Below are 17,027 nucleotides of genomic sequence, written 5' to 3' on the forward strand. Positions count from 1 at the left end.
AGTCCCGCCTTACGGACTTCCTATTGGCTCAGGCAGCCCAACCCCTCCTGCTACTGGACAGCATCCTCCGTCACTCACCGCTCCCTGCCCAGGACTCCTCCCTACGCCCGCCCGCCCGTCACGTTTAAGCCTTGGCGCCCCACGTTAGCCCCGCCCCTCGCGTCCCCGGCGGGCCACTTGATTGGTGATGAGGCTGGGGGAGCCCGCCTCTGGTACACCACCGCCTACTCCCTTGTCTCCAGAGCCCCACGTGGGCCGCAAGGCCCCAGCCGCGTCCCGCAATAGGCGGAAGTGGCCGTGCTTTGACAGGCTGTGATTGGCTGTCGGCGGGGGTGGGGCCATGCGATTCATTCACTCGAGTAGCACGTGTCTCCCAAAGCCGCAAGCATAACAGATAGCAACCCGGCTCTGGGTTCGGGTACACTCAGATATGCGCTAGTGGGTGGAGGAGAAGTCGGAGAAAAAGGGTTTGCGAAGGGCAGGAGGAAGGAAATGGCGCTTGTGCCACACGACTTGATGTGATTGTGTCTTTTAGCAGCTGTGGTGGTGGGGGGGGTGGGGGGTGATGGCGATGGGGAGGAATCTCGGTGTGACCTTGGACAAGTGACTTCCCTTCTCTGAACCTCAGTTTCCTAGTCTGTAAATCGAGGCCACTCAGGACCTAGAGAGTTTAGAAGGCTTGGTTGAACGGAAAGTTTCCAAAATGGGGCTCTGTGCCAACCAGAGGATGCAGAAGTGACCAAAACAAACCAAAATTACTGCCAGTAAGAGAAGATAGATGACTTAAAAAAAAAAGTGCGGCCCTGAACAGGTCTAAGCAATAATGCTCTTAAGGGCGCAAACACTGTTATCAGGTAAGAGAATTAACAACTGCAAAGATAATAAATCAGTTGTAAACTTCCACTTTTGTTTCAATGATAAAGATTAGCCTAAAGCACTTTCCCGAGCTATTTTGCAGGATTTAACACCTCACCGCTGCCCCACCTCACCACCCCAGGTGCTCAACCAGTAGATCAACTGGAAGCTGTCAACCTTTGCCCCAGTTCTATGGTGAATTCCCCTCCATTCAAGCCCCTTCATGAACAGGCATATACAACCCAAGCCAGTTCATGAATATGTAGGTACCCTTAGCTTAAAGCTTTCCCAATTTTGCTGTTCAGGGATACATCACTCACTCTGAGAAAAATCCCCAGTGTTCTTGCTGCAAGTAATAAATTCTTCCTTCTCCAGATCTTTTGGCTGAACCAAGAGATGGACCCCGTTTTCAGGGAACATGGGCTCAGTGCTGGCTGGTCCCTGTGAAATTCTGAGTCTGATGGCTTCGCTCAGGTTCAGGTGAATCTCATGTCAATACCACCAGGTGGAGGTCTGAACAAAGAAACTAATTGAGAACTAGATATGGACCGCTGCGAACAAAGTGAAAGTGTTAGTTGCTCAGTCGTGTCTGACTCTGTGACCCCATGGACTGTAGCCTGCCAGGCTCCTCTGAAATTCTCCAAGCAAGAATACTGGAGTGGGTTGCCATTCCCTTCTCCAGGGGGATCTTCCCGACCCAGGGATTGAACCCAGTTTCCTGCCGCGTAGGCTAGATTCTTTACCATCTGCTGCTGCTGCTGCTGCTGCTAAGTCGCTTCAGTCGTGTCCGACTCTGTGAGACCCCATAGACGGCAGCCTACCAGGCTCCTCTGTCCCTGGGATTCTCCAGGCAAGAGTACTGGAGTGGGTTGCCATTTCCTTCTCCAATCCATGAAAATGAAAAGTGAAAGTGAAGTCGCTCAGTCGTGTCCGACTCCTAGCGACCCCATGGACTGTAGCCCACCAGGCTCCTCCGTCCATGGGATTTTCCAGGCAAAAGTACTGGAGTGGGTTGCCATTGCCTTCTCCTTACCATCTGAGCTCCCAGGAAAGCACCATTTTCAGAAAATGGACTTCTGTGAACAAAAGTTGTATGGATTTTGGACAGTTAGCTCAGACATATAAATGAGTTGAAGTCTGGTTAGGAAGCAAGACATTCCTCCATCCAGGCTCTCTCCTACCTCCAGGTTGAGTTCCCCTGGAGGCCGAAGTTGGAAGGGGTGTTCTACCCCAGATAGAGAATACTGCCCAGGCAAAAGCCTGAGTGGGGAGTCCAACGTGGCTAGAAAATGCATTCCTCCGTGCGGGCATCTGTAATACTAGAGACAGAATCTAATTTGGACAAGGTGCTGGTGGGAAACACAGACTGCTGAACCCCCACCTTCCCTCCCACCCCAAACTGTTCTTACGCATATTATCCACCAACTCAGAGGTCTTAGAATCTCCAGCACAATATTACTGTCAACTGAAAAAAGATGCACAGAGTGAGAGTTGCATGTGAAGTTTTATTTGGGGCAAAATGAGGACTGCAGCCCAGGAGACAGCACCCCAGATAGCTCTGAGAAACTGCTCCAAAGAATTAGTGGGGGGAGGTCAATATATAAGTGTCAACTACAAATTGCCACTTACCAAGAACACTGCCAATGACTGAACAACAAAGGCATTTGCCATCTGCCTCTACGAGATTGAATCCCTTGCTGCTATAACTGTTGACCTTCAATAACCCCCAAGGGAGTTCAGGGTGGAGTCAGGCACTCTGTGCTCCAGGGAATCTGGTGGACAGGTCTTTAGATAGTTGGATGTTTTTAGAAACAGATTTAATGACCTCAATCCTTGCATCTCCTCATATCTAGAGAAGCACTAAATCCCTTCATGGTGACATCAGATCCTCATGACTAACAAAAAACTTTTTGTAAATTGAGTGCTTCATGGTATCTTCACCAAAACCTTATATTTTGACTTTCCCCCACTGCCGCTTTGGAGCAGTCTCTCAGAGCTATGTGAGATGCTGCCTCCCGGGCTCCAGTCCTCATTTTGCCCCAAATAAAGTTCAATGCAATCAAGCACTTATCTTACAAAAAGTTTTCTGCTTGTCATGAAGAGCTGATGTCATCATGAAGGGATTTAGTGCTTTTCTAGATATGATAAGCTCCCCTGGTGGCTCAGACAGTAAAGAATCTGCCTGCAATGCAGGAAACCTTGGTTTGATCCCTGTTGGGAAGATCCCCTGGAGGGGGCAATGACTACCCATCCCGTATTCTTGCCTGGAGAATCCCATGGACAGAAGATTCTGGTGTGCGACAGTCCATGGGGTTACAAAAAGTCAGACACAGCTGAGTGACCAACACACACAGACATGAGGAGATGCAAGGATTGGGGTCATGAAATCACTTCCTGACAGTATCTATCTAAAGACCTGTTTATTAGATCTGATAGAGTGCCTGAAGAACTATGGATAGAGGTTTGTGACATTGTACAGGAGGCAGGGATCAAGACCATCCCCAAGAAAAAGAAATGCAAAAAGGCAAAATGGTTGTCTGAGGAGGCCTTACAAATAACTGTGAAAAGAAGAGAATCAAAAGGCAAAGGAGAAAAGGAAAGATATATCCATTTGAATGCAGAGTTCCAAAGAATAGCAAGGAGAGATAAGAAAGCCTTACTCAGTGATCAATGCAAAGAAATAGAGGAAAATAATAGAATGGGAAAGACTACAGATCTCTTCAAGAAAATTAGAGATACCAAGGGAATATATCATGCAAAGATGGGCACAATAAAGGACAGAAATGGCATGGACCTAACAGAAAGAAGATATTAAGAAGAGGTGGCAAGAATACACAGAAGAACTATACAAAAAAGATCTTCACGACCCAGATAATCATGATGGTGTGATCAGTCACCTAGAGCCAGACATCCTGGAATGTGAAGTCAAGTGGGCCCTAAGAAGCATCACTACAAACAAAACTAGTTGGAGGTGCTGGAATTCCAGTTGAGTTATCTCAAATCTTAAAAGATGATGCTGTGAAGGTGCTGCACTCAATATGCCAGCAAATTTGAAAAAATCAGCAGTGGCTACAGGACCGGAAAAGGTCAGTTTTCATTCCAATTGCTAAGAAAGGCAATGCCAAAGAATGCTCAAACTACCACACAATTGCACTCATCTCACATGCTAGTAAAGTAATGCTCAAAATTCTCCAAGCCAGGCTGCAACAGTACATGAACCATGAATTTCCAGACATTCAAGCTGGATTTAGAAAAGGCAGAGGAGCCAGAGATCAAATTGCCAACATCCGCTTGATCATCGAAAAAGCAAGAGAATACAAGAAAAACATCGACTTCTGCTTTATTGACTATGCCAAAGCCTTTGTGTGGATCACAACGAACTGTGGAAAATTCTGAAAGAGATGGGAATACCAGACCACCTGACCTGCCTCCTGAGAAATCTGTTTGGAGGTCAAGAAGCAACAGTTAGAACTGGACATGGAACAACAGACTGGTTCCAAATCGGATAGGAGTACGTCAAGGCTGTATTTTGTCACCCTGCTCATTAAACTTATATGCAGAGTACATCATGAGAAATGCTGGACTGGATGAAGCACAAACTGGAATCAAGGTTGCCAGGAGAAATCAATAACCTCAGATATGCAGATGACACCACTCTTAATGGCAGAAAGAGAAGAACTAAAGAGTCTCTTGATGAAAGTGAAAGAGGAGAGTGAAAAAGTTGGCGTAAAACTCAACATTCAGGAAACTAAGATCATGGCATCTGGTTCCATCACTTCATGGCAAATAGATGGGGAAACAGTGGAAACAGTGTCAGACTTTATTTTTGGGGGCTCCAAAATCACTGCAGATGGTGACTGCAGCCATGAAATTAAGATGCTTGCTCCTTGGAAGAAAAGTTATGACCAACCTAGACAGCATATTAAAAAGCAGAGACATTACTTTGCCAACAAAGGTCCATCTAGGCAAGGCTATGGTTTTTCCAGTAGTCATGTATGGATGTGAGAGTTGGACTGTGAAGAAAGTTGAGTGCTGAAGAATTGATACTTTTGAACTTCGGTGTTGGAGAAAACTCTTGAGAGTCCCTTGGACAGCAAGAAGATCCAACCAGTCCATCCTAAAGGAAATCGGTCCTGAATATTCATTGGAAGGACTAATGCTAAAGCTGAAACTCCAGTACTTTGGCCACCTGATTCGAAGAACTGACTCATTTGAAAAAAACCCTGGGAAAGATTGAAGGCAGGAGGAGAAGGGGATGACAGAGGGTGAGATGGCTGGATGGCATCACGACTCAATGGGCATGAGTGTGAGTAAGCTCTGGGAATTGGTGATGGACAGGGAAGCCTGGTGTGCTGCAGTCCATAGGGTCACAAATTGTCAGACACGACTGAGCGACTGAACTGAACTGAGCTGAAAGACCTGTTACACCAGTTTCCCTGGAGCACAAAGTGCCTCCTTCTCCACACTGGACTCCTTTCAGGGCACGTCGATGGTCAGCAGCTGCAGCCACACGGGATTCAGTCTCCGAAGCAGATGGAAAATGCCCTTGGCAAGCGCCAGTCTGTAGTTGACACCACTTAAGTCCCTCTCTAGGGAATGGAATCCTCTATATTGCATTGCTAGTATTAGAAGCTCTCCAAATGGCTCTAATGTGGGTCAGTGTTGAGACTCGCAGAGAGACCTAGAGAAGTTATTACCCAGACTTCCCTGGTGATAAGAATCCCCTGGGGCTGTTTAAAAATGAAAGGGATTCCTGGACCCCAGGCCTCTCTGGATTCTGAGTCACAGGGTGGGCCCCAAGAATCTATTTAGTTTATTTTTTTAAACAAACCACAACCTGTGAAATTGATTCTTGAGGCCCAGGAAGCTTGGGGAACTTGGCTGAGTTCCTGGGAGATGCAGGGGAAGATGATGTGGGAGAGACAGGCTGAGACCAGCCTGTGGAGGGCTGGCCTGGAGGCGCGCAGGCCTCTGGAGGGAGTGGTCCCGGGGCAACTGCAGAGCAGCTCAAGGCTTCTATTAGTCTGGGAGCATGTCTGCTCCGGCGTTTGTTTGTTTTTAATTTAAAAATTATTTTTTTATTACTTTATGGCTGTGCTGGTCTTCACTGCTGCAGGGGCTTTCTCTCATTGCAGTGCATGGGTTTCTTATTGCAGTGCTTTCTCTTGTTGCATGGACTCTAGGGGCCCAGGCTTAGTTGCTCCCTACATGTGGGATCTTCCTGGATCAAGGATCGAACCCATGTCCCTGGCATTGGCAGGCAGATTCTTAACCAGCGAACCACCAGGAAATCGCTTGCTTTAGTGTTCCTAAGTAACTTACTTTTGGGAAAGTTCTTGGTTTTTATCTTCTGTACTCCCATCCCCTCCTCACACTCGAACATCACTTCTACAAAAGATGAGTTTGGCACACTGTAGATGCTTAATATATAGTTTGCAAACGAAGGAATGGAAATCATCAGCCCACACGTAGTGTTTGAAACTACAGAGGGAATGGGACCATCTCCAGAGGCTGAGTAGAGTCCGGTAGAGAGGGGAGTCCAGACGGCACCACTCTTAAGGGGAAGGGGAAAGTTAGAGAGAGGGAGGCACGGGCTAACAGGGAGGAGGGGGTTGTCAACAGGGCCAGGAAGGAAAATGAGGTGATGGGGACAGTGCGATTCCTTCACTCCAGTCATTTTAGCTGCACCAAGAGACATACAGTGAGAACAAGGTACTTTCCCGTCCCCTGGCTGCTCCCAGACCAGTGAAGGCACACAAAACTCAAAGCACTCCATTTCAAAACAGTCTGGTGCTATGCTAGAGATAATGGTCAGAGTGCTCTGACCGTCCAAAGAACTCCTTACTCCATGAGAGGAGGCTTGGAGGACTTCCTGGGGGAGGCAAAGTTGATAGCTAGACAGATACATACACACATAAACCAAGCTTTTATCAGATGAAGATATTGATAAAAAGGACCCCACACATCGCCCAAGCAAAGGTGAGGGGCAGCATGTTGGGGTCAAGGCATGGAGAGGGTCAGCGAGGACAGCTCGCCAGCAAGTGCAACCTGAGAGGGTCTGTGGGGAAGGCCAAGAGAAGGACTGAGAAGGCTTGGGTAAGCAGAAGCATCCGGGTCAGTGGGGGCTCCCAGATAAAGCCATGAACCCCTCAAACTGTAGCAGTCACTATAAACCCAGAAACAGCCCACCCCTCTGTGTTTTCTATTCAGAAAGCCAGATTTGCCCTGAGAGCTCACAAGGACAACCTGGATGTCCCAGATCTCCTGTCCTGAGATGACACAAGAAAATCACTTTTTTTTTTTTTAAATTAAATTCTAGCAGTTCGAGATGAAACCCAGCCTCACAGCTGGTGAGATCTCAGGATAAACTCTTACTGATGGAAAGACAGGGTGGGGCGTTAGGCTGTGATGAACGTGCCCCCTCATTGCCTGAAGAACAGCCCTTCTCTGCAGGCTGGATGGTGTCTTCTTTCTAGGCAGCGGGGAACCCTCAATGGGCTGGGGATGGTTTAGGAGTAGCTCTTCTGTTCTTCTTTGTAAGTTTCCCTCGCCTCACCACCCCCACATCCTCAAGGGGCCCAGGCCACTCCACCCACGCTTTTGTGATGAATCCCCCAGACAGGGGGATTCTACAAGTAGGTCTCTACAGGGTCTCTACAAGTCGGTCAGACCTTCCACCTGCCAAGGTAGTTCCAGGTCTAGCGCCTCTCCAGGTCCATATCAAGGGCTCTGCCCATAGGCTGAGGCAGAGAAGGGTAAGGTCCTCCTCCTAGCTCTGAGCCATACTCTCCTGGACCTCCCACCATCCCTGAACAGGTAGGCTGTACCCATTTTAAAGCAGGTGTGGATACTGAGGCTCGGAGAAACAAACCGATGCCTCTCTGGATCACAGAGTTATTCAGAGGCAGAGCTGGGATGGAACCTCCAGTTCACTGACCCCCAGATTGTATTCTTTCTGCTCCACTGGCCACCTCGGTATAAAACAGAAGACAAAAATGTTTAGACTTCAGATTTCAGAGGAAGAACTTTGGTTTGAAATTTGACTTGTAAGATCACAGTCCTCAGAGGTGGGAGGGCCTTGAGCAATAATATTTCCAAGACTTACCAGGAGAAATAGATCTCCTGGAATGTGATTGTACAGACAGCTTTTCAGGCCACTGCCCAGACCTGTCTATGCCAGGGGCTTGTGATGGGGCTCAGCAACTGGTATTTTTTTAACAAGGAAAGTCTGAGGTACCCTAGCTAGACCCGCCCAGCTCCATTTTACAGACCAGGAGACAGGCTCAGACAGGAGAAGGGGCAGACCCACCACTGATAGTCATCAGGTCCTGCATATTTGGAGGAAAAAAATGCAAGAGCACCCATGTGACCAGCGCTGGGACCCTGCAATTATTGATACATGCTTTGTCTAAACTAAGACTAGGGGCTTCCCTGGTGGCTCAGTGGTAAAGAATCCACCTGGCAATGCAGGAGACACAGGTACCATCCTGATCCGGGAAGACCCCCCACTGCAGAGCAACTAAGGCTGTGCTCCACCACTCAGCCTGCGCTCAGCTTCTGAGCCCGCGCGTTCCAGAGCCCGTGCTCTGCACCAAGAGAAGCCACCACCGTGAGCAAATGCCCTGCAGCCAGAGAGTAGCCCCTGCTCGCCACAACTAGGGAAAAGCTTACCCAGCGATGAAGACCCAGCACAGACAAAATAAATAAATAAAATTGTAAACTGAGATTAATCCTCCCCTGATTCCTCGGCATGAGGCCAGGACCACATACACAAAGCCCTAAGCGCCATGCCTGGCTCAGAGTGCGGGAGGTTTTGCAAGCGTTTTTACTGTTGGGTAAGATGGTACGGGGAGAAGGCAGTGGCACCCCACTCCAGTACTCTTGCCTGGAAAATCCCATGGATGGAGGAGCCTGGTAGGCTGCAGTCCATGGGGTCGCTAAGAGTCGGACACGACTGAGCGACTTCAGTTTCACTTTTCACTTTCATGCATTAGAGAAGGAAATGGCAACCCACTCCAGTGTTCTTGCCTGGAGAATCCCAGGGACGGGGGAGCCTGGTGGGCTGCCGTCTATGGTGTCACACAGAGTCGGACACAACTGAAGCGACTTAGCCACAGCAGCAGCAAGATGGCATGGAGAATCCCGAATGAACTTTTTGGCCAAGCTAATATTTATACTTCCCTTTCTCTGATTTCTCCAAGTGCTAAATTGACCAAAATCTCTTGTTGAACCTAACACCCTGGCATTCCAGCTTCCTCTGGAGAAATGAAGACCAAAACAATAGACCATTGTTCTGAAGTAAAAGAACTAGTCCCCACCCCAAATGTACTGTATTACAAGACCTGCTCAGGCAAAGAAATAATTTATATTATCAGTTGAAACACACGCAAACACTTAAAATTAAATATGTATATCTGTGGGCTTCCCAGGTGGCTCAGTGGTAAAGAATTCGCCTGCCAGTGCAGACGTCACAGTTTGGTCCCTGGGTCAAGAAGATGCCCTTGGAGAAGGAAATGTATTCCTTCTAATTCTTCTTGTCTGGGAAATCCCATGGACAGAGGAGCCTGGCAGGCTATAATCCATGGGGTCGCAAAAGAGTCGGACAGGGCTTAGCGACTAAAACAACAAGCAAACAACAAATGTATACCTGCACAGCCCCCTGCCCTGTTTCTGGTGGGCATCACATTTTCAAGGAAAAGTCTAGTGGCACTAACCATTAGGCTCACGGTTCTGTCTGATCATCCTGAAGGGTGCATGAAGACTGGGGTGAAAAATGGGGGCCGATGGGGGTGGAACGCACATTTGCTGAGGACTCTGTTTGCTGACCTGACTCTGCAGGACTGCATTCAGGGTCCACTACTGACTGTGTCTCACTGGGTAAGTTTCTTCACCTCTCTGAGCCTCTGTTATTTCATCTGAAACCGTGATCACAGAGGTAAGGCTCCCGGAGTGGAGGGCCCACTCCATCCCCATTGTCTTCAGGATCAGTCAGATTCTTCTTCCTGGCCCTGGAAGGAAGAGCAGCAGCCAGTCTGCCTTTCCAGGCTTTTCCCATTCAAAGGGTAACTCTTTCTTCTGTTCCCAGGCTTTGGTCACCCACAGGAGCCTGCCCGCATCTCTACTGCAACAGTCCTCCACGCCCTTGAGGCTGGGCTCCATCGCCACCTCCTCCAGGGAGCCTGCCGGGATTCTCCCAAACCAGATGGGGTCTCCCATTCTCTTCTGTGCTCCCTCAGCACTGGGTGTCTGTTTTAAGGTACCTTCCTTGATGTACATGAGAATTCCTCCTTTTCTGGGGGTGGAAGTTCTACCCTGCTCCCCTTGGCCTCCCTTCTAGCCTAGACATCATCAAAACAAGATCTTGCTCACAGTGTGTGGGTTTGGAGCAATTTCACTAGATCAGTAGTAAGAAAGAACTAGGCAGCCTGCCCCAGTTTGCAGCCTTGCGTGTATCTAAACCTCACAGCAACCTCAAATGACACCAGACATTTAAGTCTCAGACCACCTTAGGGAAGACTGTGTTTCATGTTAAGGCATACATTCTGTACCACCCCCCCGCCAGTACACACAGACTTCGACTTCTAAAACGGGGCTACATCTTCAATGAATGGGCAGTGGATATTCTTTCTTACTGATGTATAAAATAATGCCACCTTTCCATCAACACCATCTTAGATTTGATGAGATAAAATAGCATCCCTTTTAATAGCTGAGTAAGTCTAGGCGCATGAGGTTAAGCTGCTCACTCAAAGCACCTAGCAGGACTTCCCTGGTGGTCCAGTGGTTAAGAATCTGCCTTCAAATGCAAGGGACGTGAGTTTGACCCCTAGTTGGGGAACCAAGATCCAACATGCCAAGGGGCAACTCAGCCCCTGTGCCTCAAGGAAGAGTCCATGTATCAAAACTAAGATCTAACACAGCCAAATAAATAAACAGTTTTGTAAAAAAGCACATAGCTGTCACAGCCACTATGATGACCCCCATGACCCAGCCTCCCCTTGTGTTCATGCCCTTGTGGGTCCCCTCCCTTGGGTACCAACTGGACTTGGTGAGTTGCCTTGGAGGAGCAGAATACGGCAAAAGTGATGGGAGGTTATTTCCAAGTTTTAAATTCTGCAAAGAATCCGACCTCTGCCCACCTGCCATCTCTAACCCTCTCACTTGCTGGCTCCCACTGAAGCCAGCTGCTGTGATATGAGTTATCCTTGGTAACTGCCAACAATCAGCAAGAAACTAAGACCCTCAGTACGACAACTCACAAAGAAGTATATCCACCCTCAGTCAAACCTGGACGTGACTGTAGCCTCCTGACTGAAGCCTGCGAGGGACCCTGGGTCGGAGGCCCCCGCTAAGCCGTGCCTGGATCCCAGACCTACAGGAAGTGAGGTCATACCTGAGTGCTGCTTTAAGCCGCCACGTTTGGGGGTAGATAGTTACAGAGCAATAGACGCATAATAATCTCTGATATTGAAGGCCAAGCATTGACTCTATCATGTCTTGGGGCAGAGATAAAAGAGATGTTGTCCTAGCTGTCAAAGGATATCAAGCGTGGCAGGGTGTGACTGCTGCTACCATGTGTACTGGGAGGGCCAGAAAGGGGGCTGCCTCCCTAACCCAGCTGAAGGGTCAGGCCCGCTTCCAGGAAGCTGCCAACCAGCAGGTTCTGGAAAGGTGAGAGCTCACCCACCCGGTGACAGAGGCAGGGAGGCAGGGGGGAGGGAAGGAAGAGAATATATTTTCTCCTGGTCCTCCACGGATTTGTGGATTTGGGAAATTGTTGTAAGATTACACACTTGGCAAGAGGGTATCTGGCAGCTATAGGCGTGACGCAAGAGCGTGTGATTCACCCTGACACGTCTCAGAAGCCTGTGAGTCATCGGCAAGCTCTTCCCAGCCCAGACTGGGGTGAACGGGAGGATCCGACCTAACTGTGCTGCAGGGAAGGTGTTGATGATTGTGTAATGGTTCCGTTGCTTTTTAACCAGGGTCAGGGTTGCTCTGTGGCTCAGGCGCTAGAGGTGTGGGTAGGGTTGCAGTGATGGTCACAGTCCACCTCTAAGACAGGCTGGGCAGAGGGTCAGGGTCCCTTTCATGAATTCCCTTCTTCACATTGGCCCTCCCTTGGCTCCTCTGGCGGGGAGTGGGGGGGAAGGTGGGGAGCGAGCCTGGCAGACAGCAAGAGATCCTGAACGCAAGGAAGGCCTAGAAATTCTGAGAGAGGAGAATGAGCAAGACCAGGGGTATGGGATGCGCCAACAAGAGCTCTTGCAGCCAGCACTTCCCTGACCTCAGACAGGGCACCCCGGCATCACCCCAGACACAGAGGACGCAGGACATCTGCCCCTGCTACCAACACCAGGACAGGAGAGCAGAGTGGTTGGAGCACAGGCTCTAAAGCCAGGCTGGCCAGAGCAGGAGGCCCAGCTCTGCCGCTTACTGGGTGTGCTTAATCTGAGCCTCAGTTTGCCAACCTACAAAATGGGGAGCTAGCAAATGAAGATAATGATTCCCATTTTGTAGGACTATCATAAGGTTTAAAGGAAATATAGGGAGGAATTAGCTCCAGAACCAGTAAAAATGCTCAAAAAATAGTGGTAAAAGCAAAAAGGAGCATGGACCAGATGTGTGAGGTCCCTCACAACCCTGAAATTCTAGGATGCGAAGGATTGGCTGGCCCAGCCCAAGTACCTTTCTCCTCCCCACCAATCTTAGGAGAAAGAGCTGCTCCTGGTAGTCTGGCCCTTGGAGGGACCTGCATTCACGATTTCATTTACTGTTCACAACAACCCACTTTACAGATGAGAAGACTGACAAAGAGGGGAAAGGATTTGCCTCGAGTACTGACTAACACTGGCTTACTTTTATTGAGCACTTGCTGCAGGCCAAGCCCTGGGCTTGGCACAGCGTCATTGCATTTAGTCCTCCTGACAACACATGAGTTATCCGTCCCTGTTACAGACAAGGAAACCAGGCGGGGGAAGGCGCCCAGCGTTGCACAGCTGTGGGTGATGGAACCAGTGTTTTCCTAGGAGCAGCTGGTCCTCAGAGCCTGAGCTGTTAACCCTATTCTCTCGTAGAAAATTATGGGCAGAGTTAGACCTGGAAAACACCTCACACTCCGAACTTTCAGCCCCAGAACTAGCCTCTTTTTTTTCTTTCTTTTTTTAAATTTCTGATTGTAGTAAAAATATACAGAAACATAAAATGTACCACCTTAGATTTTTACATGTACAATTCGGGAGTGTTCATTCAGATTGCTGTACAGCCAAACTCCGGAAGTTTCTCACCTAGCAAAACTGATGCCCTGGAGCCATTAAACAACCTACCACCGCCCCCATTCCCCCAATCCTCCCACCTCCCCACCCCACCAGGCCCTGGCGACCACCATGCTACTTTCTGTCTCTGTCAATTTGACCATTCTAGGTTGGAGCTGTCCTGTTTCTTAAAAGCCCGTGTCTGTTTTGCTGTTGGGCCATCTGTTCTCACTGTCAACAAAATGTTTGGACAGCCAGGGCTACAAGAGTTCGGGAGAGGCTAAGATCTTTAGGATGGGTTAGTCAGGAAAGGCTGCCTGGAGGAGATAGAGGGGGAAGGAGGAGAGGAAGCCTGTACCCGCTTCCCTGGGAGGTGGAGAGTGTGCTGCGTGGGTGACTCAGGGATGCTTGACCCTGGTGGCCTGCCCTTTGGATTACGACAGCCACCTCACCAGCACCAACCTTTGTCCCCAAGGGAGCTCCCGTCAGGTGGGTGGGGGCACCAGGCCATCTCAGAAGGCCAGTGGCTCGCCGAAGGGTGAAGCAGACGCACCTGCAGCCTCCAGAACCATGGGGACAGGGCTACGCAGTCAGTCCTTGCGAGGACCACGGCCCTCCTACGGCAAGCTCCAGGAGCCCTGGGGGAGGCCCACGGAAGGCCGACTGCGCCGGGCGCTGAGCCTCAGGCAGGGCCGTGAGAAGTCCCGGTCCTCAGATGGAGGCCCAGAACGGCTGGACACCCTCGGTCAGGAGTGGCTGCCCGGGAGCCTGGGGGACACGGAGCAGCTGATCCAAGCGGAGCAAGAAGGCAGCCAGAGGTGGCTGAGGCAGTATCAGCAGGTTTGGCTGAGGGCTGGTGGGTGGAGGGGTACGACAGGGAAGGGGCAAGATCCCAAGCAGAGGGACCCAGGGGAGCAAAGGCTCAGAGGGAGAAACGGATGGGGCTATAGACCAAGAAGACAGAGAGCTGTCGGGGCAGCGGCTGCAGAGAGAGGTATTCCAGAGGGGCCTGAAGGTATTTGGGATTTATCCCGTGGGCACTGGGGAGTCAGGGAAGGTTTTGGAGCTGATGGGTGATATAGTCAAAGCTGTTCTGAGATGACCAGTCTGTCAGTGTGTTGGACGGTGGATTTTGCTGGAGGCACGAGATGAGTCAGTACAGCTTCCCCAGGGTTACATCTTGTTGTCCCTTCTAACCCCAGAAAAGAGAGGATCAGGACCCCTGGGTGGGCGCTGCCCGCTGGGCTCCTGCCTTCCGGGAGAAAGGGTGCCTAGTGAAGGGGCTTCTGTCTCTGGGGTCTACCACCCCCTCCTGGCTATAGGTGGAACAGCACCTGAAGCCCACCCCTCAGGTGGGCTCTGATCGCAACCCCTCCTCTGTCTTCCAGAAGATCAGGAGAAGGTGGGAGAGCTTTGTCACCAGCTTCCCCAACGTGACCCTGAGCCGGTCAGCCTCCCCACAGCCCCCGCTGGGCACCACCAGCTAAGGAGGCCACGAGCGGTGGGGACCCTCGCTGCACCCAGATGAGATGGCACGCCTGCTGCCCTACCTCTCCGTGGCCCTCTGGACTGTGTGGATGGGGTGACCGCCTCTCTGTGGACTGTTCCCGCCTTCCCTAGTGGCACGCCCAGGCCTCCGCCACCAGGACAGAGCTCGGTGAAGCCAGACCCATGGCTGAGCAGCTCTGGCACATCGCCTGGTCACTGGGCCATGCCCGACCCACCCTTCTCAGCAGCTGCCAGTGGTGGGTGGGGCCTGGGCCTCCCTCCCCAACGGTGAGCCCTTCCCCAGGGCAAGGACCACGTCTGGCCTGTGTCTTGTCGCGTGTTGTCGCTCTCCTCACAGTCTCCCGATGAAAGAAGTCCCTCCCTGCTTGACAGGGGAGAACTAAGGCCCGGATAGGGGAAGGGATTGCTGCCATTGGCATCTCGGGCCACACCCGCACCCAATGCCCAACACTGCGTTGAACACAGGAATAAAGGTTGCCGAGCTGAAGTAAATGATTTCCTGCTGACGAACTGGCCCCCAGTGCTCTCCCAACCCCCTGGGGGCAGGTGGTGTCCAGAGCTTCCCAGAGGATAGAGCAGAAGCCCTGGGGGTGGGAGTGGCGGGGGAGGGGTGGTCTCCAGGAGGCTGGGCCTCAGCTGCTACTTGTCTTAACCTGATTCTCCCTGTGCTGACCTCAGGCCAGCTTCGGAGGGCCTAGATCTCGCCAGCTCCCTGTCTTTGCACTCACCCCCGAGGCAGGGCTCACCTTGAGGATCAGAGAGGGCAAGGGGCCCACTCAGGGCCACACCGAGGGGAGGGTCTGACCCCAAAGGGCCTAAGCTCCTTGAGAGACACTGGTACTTCCTGTGGGGTCCCTGGGGCTCTCCCAGGTCAAGTAGACCCAAGGTCCAAGGTGAGGGAGCAGCTGTAAGCAGCCTGGGTGTGTCCTGGGGTGGAGGGGGGACCTGAGGGCCCAAGTGACAGAGGGGAGGCTTCCTTGTTCCCCAGAGCCCGGAACCCTGCAGGGCCATTCAGGAACAAGAACGGTCCTGGCAAAATTTTGTCCCAGAGAGTCCCGCCTTTCCAGACCAAGCCTCCAAGCTCTCCGTCTTTCCTCATCGGCCGGCCTGATGCTGAGCGTCCAATGGGACCCCAGCCAAGGCTCGGGGTGGCAGTGGCACTGAAGTAGAGCCCCCTTACCACTCATTTGGACTGTGATATGAATGCAAAATAAACCTTCACTGGGTTAAGCCACTGATTTGGAGGCCACTTGTTACCGTCACGCCTATTAGCATCTCCTGGAAACTCGGAGAAGGCAGGACTATTCACTCACCGCCAACAGCTACACCTTATTGTAGGTCTCATGAAGCAGTTGTCGGATTATGAAACGGACACCTGGAGGATGAGTAGGAGTTAGCCCAGACAAGAGAGGGCATGAGTGTTTCCATGGAGGAAGAGGGCTGGGCGAAGGCCTCACGGTCAGAGGGTTAGACCATGTGAATGGGCCAGGACACAGAAGGTGCCCCTGGCTTCGGCTCTACACGTATTTACAGCAAATGGTCCCCCTCCATGGCAACCCACTCCAGTATTCTTGCCAGGAAAATTCCACGGATAGAAGAGCCTGGCGGGCTGTGGTCCATGGGGTCGGACACGACTGAGCAACGAACACCCGCCCCCGCCTCCCCGTCTGCCTGTCTCCCCTGACGTACCAGGCCTTGCCCATCCTGGTTTCATCAGCACAGAAGCCTTCACTATCACGAGCTGGGCAGGCCATTGGCAAGCAGACCCCAGAGGACGTTGCCCACATCATGGGTATTCATGGAGGGATGTGGCTCCCCAGGGAGCCCTCCCGACATGGGCAGTCAACGTGGCCCAAGCAGAGAGGGGACTCCAGAAGGGCAGAAGCCCAGGGGCTCCGAGTCTATCCATCCTTAGGCCAGCATCTGCCCAAAGATCACAGAAAGTCATCCTCACTGAGGGCCTTTCCTGGTGGTCCAGGGCATTGCAAGGTGATGTGGGTTCAGCCCCTCGTCTGGGAACTAAGACCCCACAAGCCTTGGAGCAGCTAAGCCCACGTGCCATAACAAAAGATCTTGCACAATGTAACAAAGACTGGAAGCAGTCAAATAAAGTTAAAAAAATTTTTAATAAAAAAAAAATAAATAAATACAATATGGAAATTTTACATGGGAAAAAAATAAAAGACATCCTTGCTGAGTCAATTTCATGCTTCTTTGTTCTGTTCCCACTGCCCCCAGAGGGCAGAGCCTCCAGGCCTCTCCCGTGCTCACAGGGGTCTCAGAGCCCGAGCCTGGAACTGAAGGGGCCTGATTTCCTTCACCTCTACACCCAGCTCCATTCCCTTTCCTGTTCAACATCCCTGCCACACGCAGCCTCTCTGTGCCTGCTCCCAGAACTGGAAGGCTCGT

The 17,027-nt window shown here is 51.1% G+C and overlaps 1 protein-coding gene across 2 annotated transcripts; it reads left to right on the forward strand.

Moving 5' to 3' along the window:
- Positions 1 to 13,623: 13,623 nt before the first annotated feature.
- On the forward strand, positions 13,624 to 15,856 carry C29H11orf86 (chromosome 29 C11orf86 homolog). 2 transcript variants are annotated; one of them, XM_024987362.2, is made up of 2 exons: positions 13,624 to 13,949; positions 14,501 to 15,856. In XM_024987362.2, exons 1-2 carry the CDS (start codon positions 13,680 to 13,682, stop codon positions 14,594 to 14,596), a joined length of 366 nt encoding a protein of 121 aa, XP_024843130.1. In that variant the 5' UTR covers positions 13,624 to 13,679; the 3' UTR covers positions 14,597 to 15,856. The 2 variants fall into 2 exon arrangements, with proteins under 2 accessions (XP_024843130.1, NP_001070558.1); NM_001077090.2 differs by having other exon boundaries at positions 14,498 to 15,110.
- The last annotated feature ends 1,171 nt before the right edge of the window (positions 15,857 to 17,027 follow it).

This window comes from Bos taurus, chromosome 29 (genome assembly GCF_002263795.3).
Source record: "Bos taurus isolate L1 Dominette 01449 registration number 42190680 breed Hereford chromosome 29, ARS-UCD2.0, whole genome shotgun sequence".
Classification (NCBI taxonomy): Eukaryota; Metazoa; Chordata; class Mammalia; order Artiodactyla; family Bovidae; genus Bos; species Bos taurus.